This window comes from Nematolebias whitei, chromosome 16 (genome assembly GCF_014905685.2).
Source record: "Nematolebias whitei isolate Nwh7 chromosome 16, NemWhi1, whole genome shotgun sequence".
Lineage (NCBI taxonomy): Eukaryota > Metazoa > Chordata > Actinopteri > Cyprinodontiformes > Rivulidae > Nematolebias > Nematolebias whitei.
The window spans coordinates 3,579,570-3,606,154 of NC_056513.1; the positions used below are offsets into that span (position 1 = coordinate 3,579,570).

Consider the following 26,585-nt stretch of genomic DNA (forward strand, 5'->3'; position numbering starts at 1 on the left):
TAAAATACACCAAAATGCAGGAAATGGCATCTCTTTTATTCCAATTTTTCTGGGGGAGGACACATATATATATATATGTACTAAAATAAACTACTAATTACTACTACATTGTAGAAGTAAGTACTTTGTACTACTATCCTTATGTTGTGGTTTTTCATTTATCACGCCCATGTGTGTGTGTGTGTGTGGGGGGGGGGGGTGCGTGGCCGCTAAACACCGTGATAAAAAAAGGACTACTATATTTGATATTTTGTACAAATTAATAATTTTATGTTACTAACCTTACAATTGTCTTTTTATAATTAGAAATCACTAGAATAATGTAAAATATGGCATTTATTGTAGAACACATGACATAACATAAGAACAGCTGTTCTATGTGGATTAGACAGATTAGATTACAGTAAGAAATGTGGCTGTCAAAGGGTCTCTGAATCCACAGTTGGTTTTTGCCTGCGCTGCGACACCAACACGCTCAGCTGTAAAACAAATACATGTTTTAAGTGATTAATCTGAAAGCAGAGGGAGTTGATGAGATGTTTCCATGTTATGGCATCATTACCTGTTGCGACGCTGAAGCTGCTTTCTGCTCAGCTTGTGTCAGTCTTCTCTGGAGACGATTTGTCTTCTCTTGATATTCGGCTAACTGTCTCTCGTACTGAGCAAATAAACACATATCGGTTTATCACGCGGAGTAAAACACAAAAGGTTGAATTTCAGACGCTTTCAAAGCGCTCAAACACAAAGTGTAACTGTCCGTTGTGAAGTGCTTTAGGCTGCAGCTGAAATACAAAGCTGTGGAACTGTTTACACCCTCTCACAGGATTCCTTTAGTGTTTTTGCATTTGTGTCACTTTTTATCGTGAAGCTAGTTTTAATATCCAACAAACAGCAAATGCACTTTTTGAATGATCATCTCATTTAGTAACGAAAAAAGTTATCTAAAGCAACCTATGTGAACAACTGTCCTTTAAACCCACAGTAAATGGAGTGCATCATTTTTGGTGATGATGCTCCCAGTAACTAGTGCTTTGACATGTTCAGACCCACAGCTACAAACTGGGGGGTGACTTTGACAAGGACTTGAAGTCTGACAAACTTAGAGCCTCTGCAGGCAAGGCCAGCTTTTATAAGTTACATCTGTTAGCCAAAGTTGTCTTTTTTTAAATCGTCCTAACCTGGAAAAAGCCAGTCATGCTTTTATCAGCTCAAGGCTCGACTAAGGTAACGCTCTGTATGTAGGCATCTCCCAGTTCTAGTTATTAGTTTCACTCTGGATGTAACGGGACGCTCACCTTCCATAAAGATCCACTTTTGTCTATAAATCCACAGAACATGTTCTCTCAAGTCTTGGGGATCGTCTAGATGGTTTTAAATTGTTGTCAAATGTGAGATGTCCTTTGTGTTTGTTTTGCTCAGCAGTGGTTTAAGTCTTGGAACTCTCCAAAAGACCATTTTACATTTCATTTCCCTTTAGGATTAATAAAGTATTTTTTTAAATGAATTATCTCTTTCGCATTGTTGAAACATGAACTCTGTCTGATGCACGTGAGGTCTGACAGCTTCAGATGTTCTGGGTTCTTTCAGGACCTCCTGAATGAGCCGTTGATGCACTTTTGGAGTAACCGGCCACTAATCAGAAGATTCACTACTATCCCGTGTTTTCTCTGTGGACAACGGCTCTAAATCAGTGATTTATTGATTTTACAGTTCGAGCAGTAATTAGAACTGGGTGTGGCTAATAAAACTGAATTCAACTTTCCTAAATAAATAAATGAAAAAGTTAAACGGACACAGAATGAAAGGTGCATTTCCATTGGAAGAAAGACAAAAAAACCACATATGGATATAATTACAAATACAAATGAGTAAGTAAAGACAGCAGCAGAGACAGGAAATGTGGTCAGTTTGTTCTCCAGCAGTCAAAGCCTATAGCTGCATAACTAAGGAATATTTCAGGAAACCCAAGCCAACCCTAACTATAGGATTTATCAAAAAGGAGAGACTTAAGCCTAATCTTAAAACTGGACAATGTGTCAGCCTCATGGACAGAAACTGGAAGTTGGTTCCACAAGAGAGGAGCCTGATAAGTAAAAGGTCTGCCTCCCATTCTGCTTTTGGAAACTCTAGGAAGCACAAGTAAACCTGCAGTCTGAGAGCGAAGAACAAAACACAATCAGATCTGTGTTTTAATAAAGTGGCCCCTGAGAGCCTAAAGATCATAGATGCCCAACATTAACGTACAGCCTTCTAAAACTGAAGTGTTCCCACTTTTCTCCTGAGGAACATTTATTCTGAGCTTGTTCCTCTGCATCTTTAAACAGTTTTTCCACAGACTGGTGGAAACTCTTACCATCTTTATTTGAGACAATCAGCCTCTCTGAAATGCTCTCTATAACCAGTCCTCTTACTGTCCTGTTGCAAATTAAACTTATTAGTTGCAAAACGCTCTTCCTCCTGTTCTTTATTTGAACCGCTTCCTTTTATAACCTTTTATTGCCCCTGGCCGAACCTTTTTGGTTGAAACATTTGATTTTATGCTATAGGTAGTGACGTTTGTTTGATGATCAGAAACAATAAACGTGACAAAAAACAAACTGTAATCAAATACGTGCAGCAATGTATGTAGTAGTATATAAAAAACAACAACATTTGTATAATTTAACAGGATTTGTGTTATACATACTTATTTTAGTGTTATAACTTTGAACATCACTGAGCTAGCACTTTTATATAAATACAAAACTTGTGGCATGTTTTTCTCTTCCTTTTTCAATAACGTCTCACTCTTGAGCTCGTGGTACAAAATAAGTTTATTTTTCCATGTATAATATTAGTCATTTGAGTATTGGTCACAGCTCCATGTTCTGATAAATAACATTGTGTGTGTGTGTGTGTGTGTGTCACTCCAACCTCATATATTGTATTATGGTCTGTTTCAAGCTTGATCTCTAGTTCTTGTGATCGCAGCTTCTGCCGTTTTAAATCTGCCCTGAAACAAACGCAGAGAAAAAATAAAAATAGAGCCAATGCACTTCTTGTAAAGACAATAAAAACAGTCCTAAAGCTTTGTTTTCAGCTGTTTAACATCTTCAGTATTTGAACAGATCTCATTGTGGTACACGTTGCTCCGAGCACAAAAACCTCAAGTGTTAAATCAATTTTCGTCTCAAATGTGCTGAGTTGTGTGTTCATGGTAAAATAGATTAAATAAAGTCCTTAGGCGGTGATGTATCAAAGTGGGGATTATTGTTTTTGGAATAAAACACGTTTTTTATTGTATTTAATGAAGCACTGCATTAACTGTTAAAATATTTCATCTATTTTAAAACATCTTTTGACAGACTGTCGGTTACTAACAAGTTTCGGTTAAACTGGTTTCGATTAAACACTTCATTTTGCAGAATGTTCGCTCAGCTTGCTTGTTTTTCGAGCAGCACGCTGCGTTTCATTTGCCAAATGAGAGACAATGTGGGACAAAAGCAAAGGCTGATGCAGGGGGTGAGGGTACAGATGCATGCAGATGTGAGTTCTCGTCCCTGCTCTGTCCATTTGGACAAATTCTGAGCGTGGCTAGTGTCTCTGCAACAAAAGCGGAGCTGCTCCAGTGGCACGTAAACACAGAAGTAGCTCGAGGAAAACAGAAGATCTGAAGTGACACAGCCAGAGCGTGGACCGGAGCGCCGTGCAGCATCTCTGGAGACGTGAAAAGAGTTGTGCACTCGTGTTTCCCTTCCAGCTTGACTAGACTTACACATGTCTGCCTTTAAAAAAATGCCAGAAACATACAAAGGGAAAATATGGCAAGCTTGTAGGATGATTACGAGGAAGAACCGGGCTGTGCTTACTCGTCCAGGAGCTATAATTTATTCTGTTGTGGCACTGAGTTGACCACAATTTTTCCTAAAGAGTTTTAATAAATAATTTATTTTTTACATTCTCAGAATTTGCAACGTTTGCAATCGTCAGGACACCTCGGATCCCCTTGTGAAATGTTCATACTGGGTATATTGTATTCTTCGGACTAGAAGGTGCACGTAAAATCCTTTAATGTTCTCAAAAATCGACAGCGCGCCTTATTTATTAATTCTGGTTGTGCTTTCTGACCTCAAACCGATTTTATGTGGTACAAGTGAAAAATGTTGAGTTATTGTGAATGAGTTGAATAAAGTTCAACTTATCTGTTTTGCTTAATGCGCCTTATAGTCCGAAAAATACGGTGAACAATTTGCCAAGTCCTACATTTTCTTTCTACTTACTTTATTCAGATTTAGGACATGCTGCAACATTTTGATGCTTTACCATAAAATTAGACTAATTCACAAAATTCATTCAACCTTTATTTAGACAGGTAAATCCCATTGAGCCTCGAGGACTCATTTACTAGAGAGACCTGAAAAATGAAAAAATACATAAGGACTTAAAAGTTTTACGTTCACGTTTGCTCCAGAAGGTGAAGAATAAAAGTTTTAGTACTTACTGATGACTACTGTACTTTACGGTCTATAAGCCGCTACTTTTTTCCACAGGTTTTGAATTTTACAGCTTGGAACAACGGCGCGGCTAATTTATGGACTTTTTTTTTTTAACGGGCTGAGCTTCCTGCCACCAAAACATTTAGCTTTGTCACACCCGGGCGCTCACTTAGCTGCCCAGTACTTGTGACTCAATGACCTGTATAAATAAACAAAAAATAATAATCTGACCAATGAAATAAGCAAACAGATCACAGGTGAACCAATGAAACGGAGCGAGGAGGAGAAGGGGGGAATCCCCTGAATACACAGAGCATGTGAGGGGGGACTCACATGCTCAAAGAGCAACTTTTGCTCCACGGAGCAGGAGGACAACTCGCGCAGGAAGAAATATGAAGATATTGTATCTTTTTTTATTTAACCAGCCGTGTTACGGGCACTGTTCAGAAAAAAATAAAATAAAATTACTGTACGCATCTGTGTTCATTCTGCTGGTTGACTGTTGGTCAGACGGCTTCAGGGAGGGATTATGGGTAGAATTTAAGTTTATGGTAATCATTCCATTTAGCCGTTCAGCATTGTTCTTTTAGTGATTAGTCTGTTCTTGTTAGCCTAGTTTATGTAGTTTGTGTTCATTCAGTAGAGTAACCATGAGTGTGGGAGGTGGTTGTCATGACGACATGTAGGGTTCACCCTGTGTGTGTTGAACAGTAAGATAACGTCTATAAAACATCATCTGGTGGTTGATTCTTGATTTACAACAAGAGCTGCACATCTGTCTCAGGAGCTGTGTGCTGCCACTCACCTGCAGCTTCAACACAAGCGCAAATTATATATGTACTTTGTGTGTGTGTGTGTGTGTGTGTGCATGGCTTATAGTCAGGTGAGCTCTATAGTTTGGAGATTATGGTAAATGTATTTCATTTGTTTAACCCTTATGTTTTAAAGAGGTTGTTTTCAATTACAGCAAAATGACAGTTTTGCATCCATCTTTTTTTTCTCTCTTAGAAACCGTCTGCACAAGTTCTTACTTAAAGCCTGTGATTTTAGTTTCAAAGGCTTGCACGAGGTTCTTGGCTTCTTCCTTCCACCGCTGAGTGCTCTTCTGCTGTGCTGTGAGGAGGCGTGTCAGATCAGCACTCGAGCTCCGGCTACTTTCCTCCAGCTCCCTGACTCGCGCATCAAAGCTCCGCTCCTTCAGGTTGTATTCTTGCTCCATCTGTGACACCTGACGGACGACAGCAAGTAAGTCAGGTTGTCCACACAAGTTCAACTATTTAAAATGAATAAAAATATATATATTAAAACTAATGACATGAAACGCCTGAAATAAAAACAAACTCATCAAATTACGCTTGTTATAATAAACAGTGTGAGGGACTACACTTCTTGGGGAACGACTCACAGTTTTACTGTCAGACAGTCACGTTTTAAAAGGCAGAGCTCCGTCCTGTGCTCTCTGGGTCACATGAAATAAAAATCCCTTGAGAGGATTATGTTTTGAGTGCACTGGAATTATTAATACTGACTCATCGTACAAATCTAAGCAACCAATGTTGATCTCACTCCTTTTTCTTTATTCATTTTGTCTACGTATTAAAAAGAAAGCACTCTGAATGTTTGACCTTTGCCCTGCAGCATGACTTCCTTCCCTTTATTCACTTCCACGGTTTACTTGAATTTTACTTTGATCCATTTAACTTCACTGGCGGCATCAGAAGGCAACCAAAGCACCATCTTAACTGTCTAACTTAAATATTCTTAATCTTCAGGTAAGTCCAAGAAGGTTTTACTGTGTGAATACCTTCTGCTTGGCTTTCTTTTGGACGAGCATGGTGGTCTTGCGCAGCTCGTCCATCTCTTTACGAAGCTGCGTGTTTTCCTGCTGCAGCTGAAGCCGCTCCTCGCTGACACCGACGCAGTCGTCCCGAGCTGCAGCCAAAGAGCCCTGCAGCCGCCGCACCTCCTCCTGACACCGAGACAGCTCCTCGCTATAGCTACAAGAGTGCAAACATAAAGGGATTCAATTTCTGCCTCAAATCTAAACCTGTGCGATGTCAAGTAATTCTTACTCCATCTCCATCGTTTTTAGTTTGTTCTGCGTGCTGTGCAGCGTGAGGCTTAGGTCTTCTTTCAGTCTCTCTGCGTTTAGACACCTTAGATGAAGGGCATCAATCTTCCTATACTCTGGCTCTGCCCTGCCCTCCTTATACACCTGAAGCAAAAACACCACCAGCTATTACTAACAAATCCACAGCCCTGCCCATACCAACCACAGTCACTTTGTGCTTTCGCAGATACCTTCTCCAGTTCCTCCTCCACAGCTTTTCTCTCACGCAGGGACCTTTCAATCTGTGACCCTTTATCTGCACACTCCTAGAAAGAGTTTGGAAGACAGAACAAGGGTTGACAGGGAAGGAGTGTGTTCAGGACAGAAGCAGACAGGCAGAAACTACAAAAGATTTAGTGTGATTTTGAAAGGAAAATCCTCTTAGAGGAACAGGTTTGTACCAACTGCAGAGCAGACAGCTCCTCTGCCATACGCTGGATTTGGACGTTGCACTGTTTGCGCACATTTTCTACCTGTTGGAGGAAAAAAAATAAATAAATGAAACGACAATTCATATTTAGCTTTGTGCCCAACACAGAAGAGGAATTGAAACAGACTGGTCTGTATTTAGAATGAACCCTGACTGTATCTCTCTGCATTCAAAGAATATAAATAAATTTCATAGCACATTGAAAAAAGGGCTTTAAAGAATGTGTTGAGCTAAACGTACACGATAAATCTGTATTTTTTGGCCTAAAAGTTGTAGTTATTTTGCATAATTTGCATAACCTGCGACTTGTACACCAAAGCAACTTATTTATGGATCTTTTTCTCATATTTATAAACCAATTCTTGGCTGAGATATGACCGTTTTCATTCATTCTGACTGAAAATATTGAACACTACCATTTTCAGCCGCTAGATGGCACTCATATGACACAACGGCATTCCATTCTATTTAATAGGTAAAAGTGGCTATTAATGACACAATTGGCTTGCCATACATGCCACCTTCGTCCAGCTCACTTGGAGCAACCGTCAAATCAGCTTCATTTCACTGCACCGCATCAGCAAAATGCAGCTGATTTGACCATTAAAGTGCATTTATTAAGTAAAAGTTCAACTGAGACACACCTTTACTATAATGTCGAGCAAACAAATAATTGTTTTTATGTGGTTATCTTGTTAAATTTCAAAGAAATGCACAGCGAGTCCTCCCGTGCACGCTCCCACAGCTGTGTATCAGCTTTTGAAATGCAGCTGATTTGACCATCAAAGTGCATTTATTAAAAAAAAAAAAGTTTGACTGACAAACCTTTGCTATAATTTCGAGCAAACAAATAATTGTTTTTAAGTGTTAATCTTCTTAAATTCTTGTTAAAGTCCTCCCGTGCACGCTCCCGCAGCTACCATTTGGCAGCCAATTGATTTTTGGCACAACACTGGTCCACATTTCCGGGTTGTCGTCGGTGACTCATAATAGATGCAACTTATACGGCAAAGTGACGTATTTATGGATTATTCCACTTTATTAGACGTATTTGGACTGATGCGACTTATAGGGCGGTGCAACGTGTACGGTGGAAAATACAATAATGAAAGATTGTATTGAACAGTAACATCGTTCTAAATACTTCATTAAAAGCTAAAGTTCAATAGTTATTTCATTTGTCTGATGTAGGAGTCTAGCTGGTCAACAGCTCTGTGTCATCTCAGCTGCATTTCTTGATTTCTTTATTCTTGATGCACCAAATGCTCTGAGTCGGTGAGAGGTTTGGACTGCAGGTAGTCCAGTTCAACATCTGGACTCTTCTACTTGTGAAGGGATGATGTGCCGCAGTTATGGATGCAGTGTCTTGTTCCAACATACAAGACTTTCCTTAATAAACATCTTTAGGATGAGAGCATGCGGCGTACCAAAACTCGTATACTTTGTTTTGCACTGATGGCGCCTTTACAGATATGTAAGCTGTCCAATGAACCCCTATACCATCAGAGAGGCAGGCTTTTGAACTGTAAGCTGATAACAAGTTGGATGACTCATCTTTAGGGCATTTGTGATTTCCCAAAATCTTTCCAAATTTTGATTTGTCAAACCACAGCCTATTTTAAAGGAGAGGTTGTGCCTTTGAGCACAGCAGTTTCTCATGATATTTTAGATATTTTGATATTATGAACTGGAGAAATTCCCAAGTCTTCCCAACTTTCCATAGAGAAACATTGTTCTGAAACTGTTCCACTATTTTTAGCAGAATAGTGAACTTGTCTATCTTAACTCCAGAGAGAATAAGCCTCTCTAAAATTACCTTTTCATGCCAATTCCTCTTTCTGACCTGACGCCAATTAACCTGATTAGTTGTAAAATTGTCCTCCAGCTGTTTCTTATTTGGACCACTTACTTTTGCAGCCTTTTGTTGCCCCCATCACTATTTGTTTAGGGATGTGCTGCTGCCATCAAATTCAAAAAAACTTCATTAAAAACGTACAATTGATACGTTCGCTATGCTCCATTTTGAAAAACAAGGGGTTTATGAGATTTCCAAACCATTTCATTCTGCTTTTATTTATATTTTACACAACATTCCAACTTATTTTGAAATTGTGGTTGTACAACTAAATGCATTTTCAGAAGACACAAAGTCGTAACGGTGGCTATTTTGTTATTTAGATTAATAAGAATGGCAAAATAACTGTGAGCATGCCTCTATTTTAGAAGCTCTACCTTTAATTCCTAAAAGCCAAAGTGATATTTATGGTAACTAGCTCAAAGATTAATTCTTCATTCTACAAAAAAATTGTCTTTCTCAGAGTAAATTTAAATTAAGATGAGGTACAAAAAAGAAGATAAGCATAAAAAAAGTACTTCCTCCAGCTGCAATATTTAAAATTAATTTCAAGGTTCACTGACAAAAATATCTGGGAGGTAAAAAAGGTAAATTATCTGAGCTCGTGATTAGCAGAAAGTCCAGAGCATCAACTCTCGCTCAGTGAAATACTTTTTAAAGGCCAGTCGGTGAAGACGGCGCTGGCCTGTGCTTCAGTCGTGCTACGCTGCGTTAACAGGATTAAAAAGTCCACGAGCTTGATGGAGAACAGCGCACTAATCAACACATTTCTGTCCGAGGCTGCACGGGGTGAAAGAGCAGCGCTCTGATTTTGGCTTGGGGATCCACGTGTTTAAGCAAACAAGGCAAAAGGTTGAGCAACTTGTAAAGTTCGTGCTTCCTCAAAGTGAAACTCAGAAAAGTGTGTGCTCTCTCATTTGGATTTGCAGATATGCAGTCTTAAAACAACAGAACATATCAAGACTTTTTAACCAGTGAGTTTAGAAAACTGTGTAAAGTTCAAAGCAGAGCTCAGTCACACCATGGATGCATTTAATAGAAATATTTATTCATCCATTTAGTGTTCGTCTACCTCTTTTCTGGTTCGGACCGCTGCCTCCTGGATCAAAAGTTTGATGGCCTCCTTCGTCTTTTCTAGCTCTTCTGTCTTCTGCTTTTCTCGTAACAGTGACTGCAGGAAAAAGACGGGAACAGGGAAGGTGAGCGAACACAGCAGCTGAATGGATTCAAGGGGAAAAGCCAGCGACAAAGAGAAACAAGTGGTACGCTGATGTCCCCCGTCGCTGAGGGAATTGAATCAGGAATGTTTTTGAGATGAGTGTTTTTCTGGACGGGGATTGAACAGAGGGAGGTTTTTGGTTTTGCTTTTCCGAGGTGGCACAGAGTGATAATGGCGAAAAGAAAGAACGATTTTATTTAACACCAGGAACAATGGCGGAGCCAGGGGGTGGCCGATGGTGGCTTTGGCCACAATAGATTAATCCTCGGCCACCGCACGAGGCATTTGAAAACAAAACTACAACTTTTAAGCAAAAAAACAAAACCTAGAAAGCAGTTTCCTCAAATGATAGGGGTGGTCGGCTTATAGGAGTCCCTCGTTTATTGAGGGGGTTTGGGACCAAGCCCCCCGGCGATAAGTGAAAAACTGCAAAGTAGGGATACAGTTGTTCAAGTAAACTTTATTGTCATTACCATCTCATGTACCATGAGATGGAACAAATCATGTACACAAGTAGTAGTTGTAGTAAGTAGTAGTTTATTTTAGTATTTATATATATATAAAGGTGTTTTAAACCCTTCCCACACTCTTGTAATGTTCCTAACAATGTTTCTAAACTCTAAACGCTCTAAAAAAGCACAGCATGTCATGATCTCAGCTCTATTGCCACCTGCGGCTCTCTGCCCCGCCCACTTCCTCACTTCCCGCTGCAATCACACTCGTGCTCATCACTCCCAATGTCCCTCCTTATGTGTAAGTAACCTATTTAAATTTAAATACTGTACTGTAATAGTTTAAATAAACAATCCATGCTGCATGAGCAGCTTTATGTTAAATAATCAATCACGACCGGAGCCGAGCCTTTAGACCCCCTTGGCCAAAGGCCAGGCCAGAATGGACAGCTCTTGACAATATGTATGACGACAGCCATCTTGGATTTTGACATGGCAACCCAATTTTCAAATAAAGCCCTTTCTTTTGAAAGGTTTTACCATGTTTTTGTCTCACTACCTGAACTGGCAACCTTCTCACTGACAGGCAGCAGCTCCACCAGCTGCTTCACCGTGCTGCCCCTATTTTTTTTTTTTGAATTTTTTATTATTCACTTTTAGTTCTTAATGGTCTTGACCCACCTTATTGAGTTGATCTAATAGCTTTTTGTGAGTGTAAGTGAATACACTTTTACGGTTTGTGCCAAAGTCCAAACACAGACGGGGGGGCCGGGCACTGAAGGTCGCTGCACCCCGGCTCTGGAACCAACAACCTCAGGATCTGCGCTCCGTCACTGTTCTGGCTCTTTTTAAGTCTAATCTTAAAACCTTTTTATTCAGGCAGGCTTTTAATACCTACTGGCTCTCTTGCATTTTTGTATTGTTTTAGTTTTTGTTTTGTGAAGCACTTTGTGCACCTTTTGGCTGTTGGAAAGGGCTCTATAAATAAATATTGATTGATTGATTACATACCAATGAAAGTTGGTACCTCCCTTATTTTTTAAGTGATCATGCTCACAACATGCACGAACGGACAAATGGAGGGTATTTCTAATTCCCCCTCTTCGCTCTGCGACAGGGGGTAAAACCCGACTAGATAAAGGACAAAGACTAAGAGCTACTGTTACCTGGTCCTTCTGCAAGACGGCCTCCTCCGCCACTTGAACACTCTCTCTGACTTTGGATAGAGCCTCATATTTCTCCTCTTCCAGGGTGGTGCAACGTGCCTGGAGTTCCCAGACTTTTCTCTCCCACACAGCTTGCTCCCTGCGAACTGTCTCTGCCTCCTGAGATGCAGCTTTCAGCCTGAAGTGAGAGCCAGCAAAGGAGGGCAAGTCAGACAATTGCTGCCTGGCCTCGTGACACTTAAAACTCAGATATAAAATTCGGTGACTTTCTATAAGATCAATACTGCAGTAGTTTATTAATCCGAAGAAGAGCTCATTGTAACTTCCACTTACTGCTACGAGGGTACAGGGATTACTGGTGAGGCAGCAGGCAGCTAATGAAGTTCTCACCTGGTCTCAAGTTGGTTCAAAGTTGTCTGAAGCTGTTGGAGTCGTCTGTCAGCTGCGTCCTCTCGTCCCTGAGCCTCTGCCACATCTTCCTCCTAATTGCACAGGCAGGAATAAAATAAATTTTAACTGTTTGAAAAATATAAAGCGTACTGATAAGAGTGAGTTTGCATGGCAGAGTAATACTTAAAGAACAACCAAAACTTAAATTTGTACATTATTTCCTGCTTCAAATCCCGAAGCATTTCCTTTACCGTTGATGGTAATTAGACGTTAAACCAACCATTCACTGATGAAGACAAAGGAAGAGTAATAATGTTTTATTTTCCCGTGCCGGTTTAATTGTCTCTACTGTTAGCACAAAATGTTACAAACCACTGAACGAACTTGAACATAATGTTCAGAAAATAATAACTGAGTTGACATCTACAACTGGTTAACTTTTGGAGCTGATCAATCTTTTTCTTTTGGATGAATTTGTTTTGTTTATTTAGTTTCTTTTTACTCTTTTAAATGAATGAATGAATAAATGAATTAAATAAAAAATAAATAAACAGATAAATCGATCTCAGTCAATTAAACAGATACTGAGCTGAAATTTGATGTGGTAGTAGCTGAGCATTATTTCCTACACAAGCTCTCCGAGTTTTCACATTGTGTGACTTCTTTGCATAAAACCTTGGCATTTACTTTCTGAGCCAACCCTGTTTGTCTGTTAGCAAAATATCTCATGAACCACTGGATGTTTATCCATGAAACTCTCATAAGGGGATTATCGCGCGCACATCTACAACTGGTTGACTTTTGGAGTCAAAACAATTCAAGATGGCCGCCACAGTTCTCAACCTTAAAAAACACAAAAATGCCAATACCTCAATTAATTTTACAGGCAATAAACTAAAAATTGGTATAGCTGACAGTCAAAACAAATATTTCAAGCTCTAACAAATTAGGTGAAATTGTAGGAAATCATAATGATATATGAGCCATTCAACTAAATTGCTGGAGGGTGGTGTGTGTGTGTGTGTGTGTGTGTGTGTGTGTGTGTGTGTGTGTGTGTGGGGTGGGGGGGTTACTGTGAAAGCCAAGAGCTCAGGGTCCAGACATCCAGCAGTTATTGTCAGTTTGTTTCATGGTTTAAAATCTAGTTTTATTTAAAAATGAACCCACTGGTGGGCCGAACTGAGCTCACTCGTGGGCCTGATTTGGCCCCCGGGCCACCAGTTGAATCGCCCGGAATAGAGCCTAGCATCATTTTTAAGGCCTGAGCAAAATTGTTGTCATTTCCTGTGTTGATAAAATGATAAGCATGTAAGGCGGCAGGTGAAATGCATTTCTCCAAGGGTTGCTAGGCTCTTTTTTTATCGATTGACGATTGATGTTTACTCACTTTTCTCTGCATCTGTAACTGGACATTTTGCAACAATTTGGTCATCTCGTCCACTTTGGCTGTGGCTGTCCTAAGTTTAGCCTTAGCCTGTCTGTAATGGTACAGAAAAATAAAAAAGTCAAAGCAAAGAATAACAATGACAATTTTAACCATTTAGAATTTCAGTTAACATTGTTACAATTAAAGAAAGCAGCTTCCAAAAGTGAAAAGTACTTTTATTTTGTCATTATGCTAAAAGCTAGTTAACCACATAATAACCTTTATTTTATCCGGTAAGTCAACAGAAAACCAGTTCTCATTTTAAATGACGACCTGGCCAAGAGGCAGCTACACAGGTAGACATAAAACAGCAACGATAAAAGCATAAAAACACAAAACAAACATCATAATTCAATGTTTCTGAAACGTACTACACAATATTTAATAAAAAAGAGCATCGGGAAGAACAGAAATTGTGACAGGCTTTGTAAAACTATCAGCAAGTACAGTGATCTTGCACTGAATTTTTTAAAAGAGGAGAGCGTAGTGAGAGCTTTAAGCTCTGCTCGAGTCGTCTGAAGCAGATACTGAAACGAGGAGCAACCACAGGAGGTGTGTGCTTTACGCATGACAACATCGATGAGGTTAATAACGTAAACTGTGATTTGGATTGTGAATAGTAAGAAGTGACTGCAGGTAAATCAGGGTTTTCCCAGATGCAAAGACTTTGTTACTTTCATGTCTGTCGGGTCGTATCAATATCAAAAGAGACACGTCTCCAAGCTTTTAATTCTTTTTAAATAATTAGATACAGGTCGTTGTTTTGGAGCATTAAAAACTGCAGCATAGAGGTGGTAAGGAGGGGTTTTACAGGAGGTTATGTTACGGGCTGATGGTTAGGAACATTGACTTCCTGAAGCCGCAGCCGGTGTCTGGGCTACTTGACAGTGACGGCAAACACCTTGAATCCAAAAACTATGTTTGGCTAGTTCTCTTATACAACGTGTAAAATAATACTTACAAATAAATAAAAACCTCCCCAAATTGAACTGTTCCTTTCTTGACTTACAATGCAATTTAACAAGTAAATTAAAATAAAACATAAATATTTCCATTGCATCTAGTCTGAAAAATGTCACAGCTATTGAGCAGTATATTTAAGTACCGTGCACGTCGCACCACCGTATAAGCTGCATCAGTCTAAATATGTCTAATAAAGTGGAAGAAAACATACGTTGCTTCGCTGTTTAATCTATAATGCATCACCGCTGATGCGTCGCGTTTGTTATGCGTCACCCCAGACCACCAGGAAACTGATGGGTGGGCCAGTGTTGTGCCAAAAATCAATTGGCTGCAAATGGCGGCCGCGGGAGCGTGCACAGGACTTTAACAAGAATTTAACAAGATTAACACTTAAAAACAAATATTTGTTTGCTCTAAATTATAGCAAAGGTGCGTCTCAGTTTAACGTTTCTTTAATAAATGCACTTTGACGGTCAAATCAGCTGCATTTCGCCTGGGTGGTGCGGCGAAATGCAGCTGATTTGACGTTTGCTCCACGAGTTCTGAAGTGAGACGAAGGTGGCTTTGTACGGCAAGCCAAGTGTCTCATTAAAAGCCACTTTTCCCTATTAATGAGACACTTGGCTTGCCATATTACTTGAGGACCCTCTAGTGGCTGAAAATGGTAGTGTTCAATATTTTCCATGACAAAATGAGTGAAATCCTCAGATCTCTGCCAGAAATTTGGTTAAAAATATGGGGAAAAAACATAAATACGTCACTTGGCTGCATAAGTCACATGACTTGCCAATTTATGAAAAAAAAAAAAAAAAAAAACGGTGCGACTTATACGCCAGCAAATACGGTAACTGGAAACAAACAGAAATATAGACATATTAAAGAGTTAAACTGGTCATTTTTACCATAATTTAGCTCCTGAATCTGAATGTGCAGTTAGAAGACGTGAAACAATTTTTTTAAACCTATTTTATTACATAAATTAGACGTTAATAATGAAACAAGATCTTTGGCAGCAGCCAATTTGAATCTAAGATATTTAGTTACCTGAGTTGACAGTGTAGCTCCTCCATTTCTGTGTTTTGCTCCGTCACCGTCTTCAGGAGCTGCTGGTTACTCTGAGTGTGGCAGGAAAGACAAGAATGCCATTTGCGCGGCATGATTCTGAACGCACAGCGTCAGGATTTTACTTTTCAGCAAAACTTTTCTCTCAAAACTTTCTTTACCCTTTCAGAACGAACCCTAAGGAGCCTGTGTCAGACATCCACAGCTACAAAGTCAATTGTTCTCATATGCAGTGACTGAAAAAAGGCTGCTTGCATGAACAGTCAAAGACGGGAGAGCCCAAGGCTTGCCCACACATTAAAAATGCATTAGAGGGATATAGTATTACTATAGTATCTCCACACACACTGAGCAAAGATGAGCAGTAGACTACTGTTTAAGTATATTTTGTTATGTGTATGCATAGTTAGGCTGAGCCTCTGTCAAGTCAGCTTCTTTTAAAGAGAGCCTGAGCAGTCAGGTGTTTAAATATCAGTGATTTCAGGTGACAGGGAGACAATAATATACAGCTTAAACATTTAGAAGTGAGCTGACAAACCATTATACAACAAGACATTTCCATTATACACGACATTTCTTGCATACCACCAGAGGGCTTCAGCAACCAATTCACTTAGTTTCAAGATTGATTATTAGAGCGGAGTTCATTTTGGAAAAGTGCACAGCATTTTGATTCCACAGCTAATAGGAAGGCGGTAATTTAACACGTTTTTAATTAAGCATTACTTACCAATTCCAGTTTCTGACTGGACGCTTGAAGTTTGTAAGTGTGCTGCTGGAACTGAACAAGCTGATCCTGTGATGGCAAAAAGGGAGCGTTCAATAGCATTTAAGTGCCAGTAATTACCTCTAGCATAGATCAAGAATTATTCCAGCCCGAACAACTCAACCCAACAACCTCACTACTACTGTATGATAATGGCTCCATCTAGTGATGAGGTCCTTATGGATAGAAGCGGATACATGTGTTGGTAACAGAAAGAATGCTTCATATCTTTTGAAAAGTGACTCAGTTAAAAGCAAGTCAAATGTTTATGTGCATGCTTTTAGTGTGCGATAGAGTAAACAATCTGTGACAAGAAATGACGTCATTTATTTTACAAATAACTGCAAAAAAATAGTCTGAACAGATTTTTTTTGGTACCAATAAAAACACGGTCATGTTTTAACTGTTTGACCTTAATTTGTATCGCAAGTGCCTTCAAGCTTTTCATCAGCCATGCAGCCTATTTAAAGGGGGCACATGTTGCAGTGGGTGGGGTGGTTGTGTGCACCACACTGAACATGGAGCAGAGAAAGCAAAGATAAGATGAGTCTGAGGGGCTCAGAAAGAAGATTACAGATATCTAATGGTAAACCCTACAAGACCGTTTCCAAGTAGCTCCATGTTTCTTTGACCACAGCTGCCAGTATTATTAAAACGTACAAGTTTCATGGGACTGTAGCCACATTTCCAGGATTAGGATGTCTTTAACGAATAAGAAGTTATGAGCTGGAGGAAATTACAAAAAAAAACTTGTTTGAACTTTGACGTTGATTTGTAACCTTCATCTTGGAGCTGGGGTGATGAAAACTCTCTGCAACACCCCGTCTAATGATGATCCATGTGTATGAAGTTTCATTTAATTATCTTGAGCGGATCAGATGTTATGACTGATGTATGTTTGGACAGAGGCTATACGGTAATACATCTGCCTTCAACGGGCGTATGAAAACATTAAAATACCAAACTGAAATCCAACGTATGTTATAAGCCCTACATTTGGGGGGGAGGTTTCTGGGATTGATGAGACAAAAATGGAGCTTTTTGGCAGTTATAACAAGTTGTCTTTTGTTTTCATTGTGAGAAGTAAACTTTTTTTAACTGTAAAACCAATTTATCTGTGGCTGTATGTACATCTCCATTACAGCAGGGGTCTCCAACACATAGCTAACTGTAGCTCGCTAGCTCTTCTCAAGTAGCTCCTAAAAGGATGGATTAAAAAAAGAAAATAAATCTGTGGTCAAATTTGATTTGTCACTGAACAGAGAAACTTACATTTACAATACAGTAGTCCCTCGCTACTTCGCTGTTTGTTTATCGCGGACTCACTCTATCGCAGATTTTCAAAATAAGATTGGACATGACACACGACTGGCTGATTGATGGATGAGCCGCACGATCGGCATGGAATTTTTACTTAAAATACATTTTTAGCACCTGCTGCATCTTTGTGCAGCCCACACTGCAGGATAAACTTCCTGCTGCAGCTGATCAGCTGTTCACCGTGCAGAGCGGAGAAGTGGGCGTGGCCAAGAGCGCTTGCAGGTGGCAAAGAGCAGAGGAGGCAGGGAGCTGAAATCATGACATTTTGTGTCTTTTAGAGCATTTAGAGTTTAGAAACATTGTTTAGGATATTGCAAGAGTGTGGGAATGGTTTAAAACACCTTATGTATATATATATATATATATATATATATATATATATATATATATTATACTTACTTCTTGTACTACTATTCCTACTTGGCTGTTTTTCACTTATTGCAGGTCTTCAGGGTGAGGATTCTCCGCGATAAAAGAGGGACTACTGTATATCAATCAAATTCATAGATGCCCCACCCCCTTCTTACATTAAAATATTATTTGACAACTAGAAAGTTCCTGGATACAATTTGACGGGGACTGCCACGTTGAGGCTATTTTAAATTTTTGATTTGACAGTACTATTGCTCTCAGCTACCACCATACTAAATTTAAGCTCAATCACTGAGTTATAGTCATTTTTTTAAGCTATGGGGGCCATTTTGGATTTCTGATTTGGATTCAGTAAGTGATGGGGAATGTTCTCAGCTATAACCTCAACAAAGTTCAGCTCTGTACGTGTAAAAATAGTGGAGCTAAAGCCAGTCACTTATGTTGCTGTCACGCTTGATGAGTCAGTGCTGATGTGAGACAGGCAGCCACCATGACCACAGCTCTCTCAGTAAGAGACAAAAAATGTATCATTTTTATGAGAAGCTGGAAACAGAGTCTGTTTTCTACAAATGTTCCCAACAAGTGTGTCTGATCTGCGTAGCAAGCATGTGATTTGGGAAAAGATGCAACACGGAGCGCCATTTTACCAAAGTTCACAGCAACTTTTTGTGGAACGTTACTTCAGGTAGCTATTTTCAAAAAGACAAAGGAGCTAAAAACATCACTTCAAAGGCAACTGTCCTTTTTCACCAATCCCACAAAGACGAAGGTTTGTTCAGAGTGGTGCACAACTTGACTGTGGTGGCTAAAACTTTGTTCCAGGACCACAAAATGTAAGACGCAATTTCATCTGCTACTGCCGATGCACAAGGTAAGTGTCCACGTTATCAGCAGATGTGCTTAAACAGCTAGAATCTGACCTGGACAGGTAATAAAATAATGTGTTATGTGTTGTCATTATTGTATGTCCCCATACAATGATGAAATTGGCTCTCTGTGTTTAACCCATTGCACCTGGGATACACTCAGGTGGAGTGGTGGGCAGCTATTGGGGGTGCCTGGGGAGTGATTGGGGATAGGGTGTCCTGCTCAGAGACACAATAGGTGTGCAATGACAAGGGATCGAGCCTGGGACTTTCGGGTCCAGAGTCAGCTGCCCTGCCTCTACCCATCTCGGCCCCCAATAGGTGCCCATGGTTTTCAATTCAGAGTGACGAGTCTGTCAATGCAACTGATACACAAGATATGGTGTTTGGTGAAGTTTCCACCAAATAAAGAGTTTTTAACCTTACTTTCATTAAAATCAACAACCAAGGGAGATGATTTTTACCAGGACTTTGTAGCTCGAGGTCCCGGTTGGAAAGCTGGTGTCCATGACAACTGATAGAATGCCCACTATGACCAGTCATTCATGTATATGCAACGTTTTGTAATATTTCATCGTGAGTTTGAGATACCAATGTTTTGTAGGTGTTCAGACAATACAAGCTTATTCCAGTGGTTTGGGTGAAAATGGGTTATACATATAAATGTTACAAAACATGAATAGCTCTTGGTCATTTTCAGATGGTGAAAGAAGCTGTCAAAAGAAAAAAGGTTGGAGACATCTGCATTATAGCAACATATGAAGCAGTCAGAAGTTTGAACAGACCTACACACAAACAAATTATGCAACCTTGTCCAAACTTTTGCCTGATTCTTTATGTTGTTACAGTTCCACAAGTTAGTGTAGTAAGAATGAACCTTGAGCTGATGTCTCTGAGCATCGCGGAGCTGCCCGTCAGAGATGGTCTTCTGGTAGACCTGCTGTAGGCGGTCCAGTTCCTGAGCTGCCGTCTGCCACAGCTCCATGGCCTGCACCCGCTCCTAAACTCGCACACATAAAAATATCCACCCACATTCACTTAAATAACCACTATGTCATGTTTTCTGTTCTCTGCAAAAGATAAAGGAGTTCAAAAGTTCCCAGGAAGTACCTTTGACAAAGCGAGAGTGGCTGTTTCCCACCGCTCTCAACTGAGCGCAACGATTGAAATGATAATGATGGTCTAATCTGACTTCCAGTCACGATGAAAGCTCGCAGCACCCAGATGCATCAGTAAAAACTATGTTGTAATGTCAGAATCTACTGAAAGCATTACAAAGGGACAGCTCCTATTCATGGACACATTTCATAAAGGGTTATGTTGTCAACATTGTGTAATAATAATATTCAATACTTGGAGTTATAAACATATTTTATTCTTTAAATAGATAAAACAGTAACAATTGATTTATAATATCCTTAAACCAGACTTCATAATGTGGTACTTTTGTTTGATGATGACTCTGGACCTCAGCAGATTGGCAGGAATTACTACTCAATGTGAGGATCAGTGTATTTTAATGGTTCTTTGTTAGAGATCAGTTTGTCAGTCTCTTTTTGATCGTTATGTTTTCTGCATTTTGTTATTGAAGTATTTAGTTGTTATTTTTACCTGATTAGTGCTTTCATTTCAGTTTCCTGCTCCTGCCCACTCTCACCTGAACCTCGTCGTCTCTCCCCAGGTGTTTGTCATTCTCCTCCGTTGGTCTTGTCTTTATATTCTCTGTGTCTGTCCCTCAGTCCAGCATTAATTGTCCTCCACTTTCTGTGAACTGTCCACGTTTTGTGAGTTTATTTATATTAGTCTTTCTAGTGTGCTGCCATGTTAGCATTTAGTTTTTTTTTCTATTTTGTTAATAAAGTCCAAGTTTTCATTTTAACTAAGCCATACAATCCACACCAACCTTGAAACTCAATAAACTGATTGATGTGAAAGCTTAGAACAGCCAAACCTCCAAACGTCTGTACTTTGTTGTTTTGTATTTAAGAAGGAAATAATTTGAGTTGTTTATTCACACGATAAAGGTATTTTATTTTTAAATGTTATCAAGATTGTACAATGTGTATATACGGAGCCTGATAATATAATTACTTCTGATCTTAACCGATCAAAGTATTTTTTGAATGGTACCACAATATGAAAAAATAAAATAAAATGCAAACATGGTGTTTAAGCAAATATTTTCTGTTGTCTTTTCATCTCAATTTACGTCTGAAATTCCACAACAATCAATTAGCTAATTAGCATTAAAGGAAAGTCACACATGGTCTGAATTCAATACATCCCTGCAGCCATCAGACAGCAGAAAACAGAAGAACCAGCTTTAAAAAAGTGAGATAGAATGGACGGATATTTACGCAGCACAACAGCAGTGAGCTCATTATTCACTTGTATTGGCAATGGCAATATATTTATATAGCACATAAAAAATACAAAAGCTGAACAAAGTGCTTTACAGTTAAGTTTTAGTTTGCCGAAGCAGGAGTTGAAGAAAAGGATAAACGAAAAAATATATATTTTATAACAATAGTTTAAAAAATCCACATGAACATTAATATATATTTAAGATAAAGATAACTACTTGGTGACTTTCTACCAATATAAGTGAAAATAAATCCACTCAGTCATATTTTATAATCTCAGAAGTAAGTGAGGGTCTATTTCTCTGCTTATTCACAAAGTCCGTCTTTATTTCACCGACATGTTTGTAAGAAATAATATTTTTAAAATTACGTTAAATATGTGACTAAAAAACACATTTAAATTCATTTTTTTGGCACCATAAACAGCAGACAACTAAATAAAAATATTTCTTGCAAATGTTTTGGCTCCCAGGTTTTGAGAAGTCCATGCTGAAATTCAGAACTTATTACAGAATTTAGTCGGTAAACTCCCTAATAATCTAATTTTTGGTGTGTAAACAAAACATAATGCATAAAAAAAACTGGCTGAATATATCAGGCTGGCACAAACATAAATGCAAGGACGGCTGAGACATGACATGAACATCATAACTGTAATTTTGACCTAATCTAGAAAGAAAATAAAAAAAAAAAACAATTAGACAAATGCAAACCTGTTCAGATAGCTGAACCTGTTCCTGGAGGTTTCTGATGATGGTATCCTCCTCTACTGTGCCTCCCTCTGCTCCTGAAGTCATGGGCATGGCATGGAGCTGCCTTTCAACAGACTCTCTTAGCTCTGCATGCAACCTGGAGGTCATAAGTACAAATAGATTGTACTAAAACTCTTCATTCGTTTCACAAGAAAGGGACAAAAAAAAGATCATCCATCACTGTCAGTCAAGCAGATTTCTATTCAGCACCAACTTAGATATTTGGCTAAATGCTCACTATAAACCTATTTCTGGTGAAGACATCACTGCAGTCACCTAATATAAATATTTCAAAATTTGGGCTTTTTTTTCTGAAAGTGTTGCAACCACAAAGGTTTTGTTTAATATAACACGTCATTTCCTTCCATTTTGCAGTCACCTTCCACACATTGACAACTATAACATTGTTTTATCATCATCATCACCATTTACTTTATTTCAGACACAATATAAGATCCATATAGAAAACATAAAAAACAGCAAAAACACAGAATTAAAAAGTTTTTTTCTACAAAGGCTCAAAAGCCAATGAGTCCATAAAGTAGAAAAGTATCGCACAGAGTTTAGTCCAGGGTTGGTCAGTGTAGCGATGATACAGTTTCCAGATTCAGACAACCTACACATGCATCTATACATGAGGTTACGCAGCACCGCAGGGCAGGTAGGCACACCTGCGTCTACAAACATTTTGCTTGCACTGCTCCATCGAGGTACCCTTAGCAGCATCCGCATGCCATCATTATATGCCACATTTAGTCTATACATACTGCTCCTTTTACTTCCACAGGTGAGCGGTATACATGGGAGTGCAGTAGGCCTTAAACAGTTGGATCTAAACTGATGTTGAGCACAGTCCAAACCTACGTATCAGCATGTTAGCTTGTCCATAGAGCATACAACATTGTCTGTAAATGTTTTTATCATCTGACAGGTCTGCAGTCGCATAGTGCCCCAAGTATTTACATTCATTACTGATTTTCAGCCCGTTGCCCGACAGAAAGAAATCAGGGAACATCAACTCGGAGTCCTCTCTGCTCCGCACAATCATGATGCTGCTTTTCTTAGAATTATAAGGGCAGAACATTATTCCAACATCAGCATACATGAAATGGTTGATGATCCTGTTACCAACCCTACAGCCTGTTCCACAGTCATTTAAGAGCTTTGACAGATCGTCCATGTACACATTAAATAAAAAGGGAGACAGGATGCTACACTGCCTCACACGATTTGAAACTCCGAAGGGATCTGATACAGAGTTTCCCCATTTTACATACATGTGCTGATTAGCATACCAAAAGACAAGAATCCTCACCAAACATTTGGGGACACCTCTGTTATACAACTTGTGAAACAACTTTTCATGGTTTACATAATCAAACGCCTTTGAGGCATCAATAAAACACATAAAAATGGAGGTGTTGTGTGTGTTGTATAGATCTAAAATTTCTTTTAAAGCAAAAAGTCTGTTCCATGTTTACGTTTAAAAGCAAACTGATTATCAGAGGTCAGCAAAAATCTTTCCAGTTTGTTCAGAACAGCCCTCTCCAGTACCTTAGACAAGGTGCTGGCCAGAGCTATAGGCCTATAATTATCCTTACTGTTAATTTTACCGGCTTTATCCTTCACAATAGGAACTAAAATGACAGACAATAATTTGTCAGGTAACACATTTTCATTACTATCAATATTTCCAACAATAAATGCATTACTTTTAACAGCATTAAAAATATCATGATAATGTTTCTGCCATAGTTCAGTAATCTGCTTTGCTCTGCTCACACCATCAATATGTGTTGGTAAAGACATTTTTTTTATCATTCGTTATTTTAATTTCTTTCCAGAAATCTTTTACCTTTCATTTTCTTTCACAACCCTCTCCAGCTTCAGTTTGATGTCCGTCATCATCTCCTGTTAAACAAACACAAACACTTTTCAAAGATACTCAAGAGGCTTTCATCAGCCAGCTGCATATTTATATGCAAGCTTGTAATTAATATGGCCTTGGCTACTACTTCAGTATGCATCTTTTACAAATATTCAAAATAATTCATAAAATCAAGAGGTTGACCACCTCATATTAACATTTTTCATCCTACCTGGTATTTCTGCAGCTGTTCAGTCATTTCATCCATGTGTTGATCATATTCTACTACAAGTGGAGCCATTAAACTGTAACACAAAAGGAATAATCATATAACTTGACGGGGGGAACATATTTGTTCTTGGTCACATTCATGAACACATTTATTTGAGTTCCCTGATGGTGCAGTTTTAAAATGTGCCACAAAAAAATGGGAGCAAAACCAAAACTGTTCAACTGACCCTCTGTCTGAGAGCCAAGGAGCAGGAGCTTCTGTTTGCTGTGTCTCCTTCCCCTGACAAACACAAGACATGCAGCAGTGACGTTTACAATTTGTATCAGATATTATCTAATGATACTAAAAACTACTGTCGTGGAAAAAAAGGAGATTTCCAAGGACGACCAAGGTGTAGTTCATCAAATTTATTTACAAAGCTTTGGAGAACAGTCCAGCATTCACAGAAGATCAATGCACTTACAAGATCACACTCTTGTCATTGTCCTCATCCATCTGAAATGCTGACCTGCTCTAACTTCCTACACTGGAAAGGTTAGTTTTATAGAATAACCTCCAGCCTAGCACTCAGCCCCTCTCCTCCTTGACCGAGCTCATCGAAAGGTCCGCTGCTGACAAGGAAGGAGTGGATCTGAGTCAATGACTCTGCTTCAAGACACATCACCATATCAATACAATATCAATCAACCCTTGAGGATAATAAAACTAGTTATTTATGTTCCTCACTGACCAAGAATGATTGTTACATGAAACACATTGTTCATATCACAGGACAGGACAGGACAGAAAGGTATGGAGCATGGTAAGTGCAAATATTACACATTACCATGACACTACCATATGCTTAGTCATTGAGACAAAACAAAGGTGGGTGAATTACAGACGTGTTTATGTCACTGATGCCAAATCAGCTCATCAATCCACTTTTTTTTTCAGTTTTATCCATGGAGAGACTAAGAAATGTTAGAACAAAAATGTTAAGTTCCTCCATTGGGTTAATTTCTTGCTATTACAGAAAAAAAATGTTTTAACTAGTCTTGAACGTTACACTTAGTTGTTTAGCAAGCAATCCTATCCAAGACAATGTACAAATGAGAAGCAAATCAGTATAGAAGACAAAAGTTTTTTAGCTTCTGATTCACAAAATATCACCTGTATACATTTGTGATCCTGATTATTGTTGGTTAAAATGTTGCTAAAAAGTAAATTAAACAAGGATAAAATGACAGCACATACAGCCTCATCACATGCTTACACCCAATCATGATATCTGCTTTTTTTTTATTTTATAACAAATATCAAACACATGCAATTAGCAATCACTTCCAAATTTTATTTGATTTCTGGTACACAGTCAGTGGAAGTTAGGGATGTTAAAGTATTGGGAGAGAAGGTTTTTTTCAGAATCAGAATAAGCTTTATTATCATTGTAACAAAATACAGTGAGATTATGTTCGTACGGTCGCCCGGAAGATGGGTGGAGTGCACGTTGCTGCTGCTTTTAGTACAAAAATGTGCTTGTTAGGCTGCCTTCACGTCCAGGCCTTCCTTATGAAAGAGATCTGTGATCTCAACGGGATTTACCTTGTTAAATAACAGTTATTAAAATAAAATAACATTTATCAGGTGAGATAAGTCTTCAAAAATGTGAAAGTAACCATCTCAAGGAAACAAAAGCTTGTATGACAGCGTTTAGACAGTATAATGTCTTTATTTTTATTCTGTTACTGTAACAAAACTGACTAGCAAAATCCAAACATGAATGATCTTGTCACTGACAGTCATTTAACTTCAACTAGTAATTGAATAAAATGTGTACATTATAGCAAATAAAAACAAAACATGTTGGAGAAATGTGAGAAAAGCATAGAAGTGGTTGAACTAACTACAAAGTTTTCTTTTTAGAAAGCAAAAGCAGATGGTAAAACCTTTGGTTTACAAAAAATAATAACATTGCCTAATAGATTTTATTTGGTTACATTAAATTACGTTTTACCTGAGATGATGTGAACTGAGTGTCGAGTCTGTTCTGATATTGTCTGAGAGCAGAATTTAACCTGCGGACTAAAAACAAAACAAACCATCAATTATTGGGTTATTAGGTTCTCAGTTTTAACACATAAACAAACATTAAAAACTATTCTTTTTCCGTGTGTTCTTACCTTGATCACGCAAAAACTCAACTTCTGCATCCATGCTTTTTAAATGAATAGAACAAAAGCTAAAAAATAAAATGTTTGCAACTGCAAAACAATAATTAGCAAACTATCGTAAAGCGTAGAAGCTGATACAAGAGTCAACGATTGATTTCAAGATAGCCTTTTGAGACTGATTTATCTGTTAACAGCAAAAAGGTTTCTTACTACTATAATCATGGATGTTATCAGCTTTCAATCGTTATATTTGGATACAGTTTGTAGCTAGCTGCTGTAGCAGCGAATAAAATCACAGCTAAATATAGCAAGCTAAGCTAGCGCTCTGATTGTTAAACTTGCTTTT

The 26,585-nt window shown here is 38.7% G+C and overlaps 1 protein-coding gene across 1 annotated transcript; it reads right to left on the reverse strand.

Moving 5' to 3' along the window:
* Positions 1-419: 419 nt before the first annotated feature.
* On the reverse strand, positions 420-26,386 carry sclt1 (sodium channel and clathrin linker 1). The gene is made up of 21 exons (XM_037690675.1): positions 26,249-26,386; positions 26,083-26,150; positions 24,313-24,365; positions 24,087-24,159; positions 23,843-23,898; positions 21,949-22,084; positions 19,750-19,872; positions 16,279-16,344; positions 15,531-15,601; positions 13,485-13,575; positions 12,098-12,189; positions 11,708-11,885; positions 9,943-10,041; positions 6,987-7,058; positions 6,777-6,851; positions 6,548-6,690; positions 6,280-6,472; positions 5,507-5,703; positions 2,914-2,992; positions 563-658; positions 420-479 (listed from the first exon to the last, which is right to left on the reverse strand). The coding sequence occupies exons 1-21, from the start codon at positions 26,280-26,282 to the stop codon at positions 420-422; spliced, it is 2,055 nt and encodes a 684-aa protein (XP_037546603.1). The 5' UTR covers positions 26,283-26,386.
* Positions 26,387-26,585: the final 199 nt, after the last annotated feature.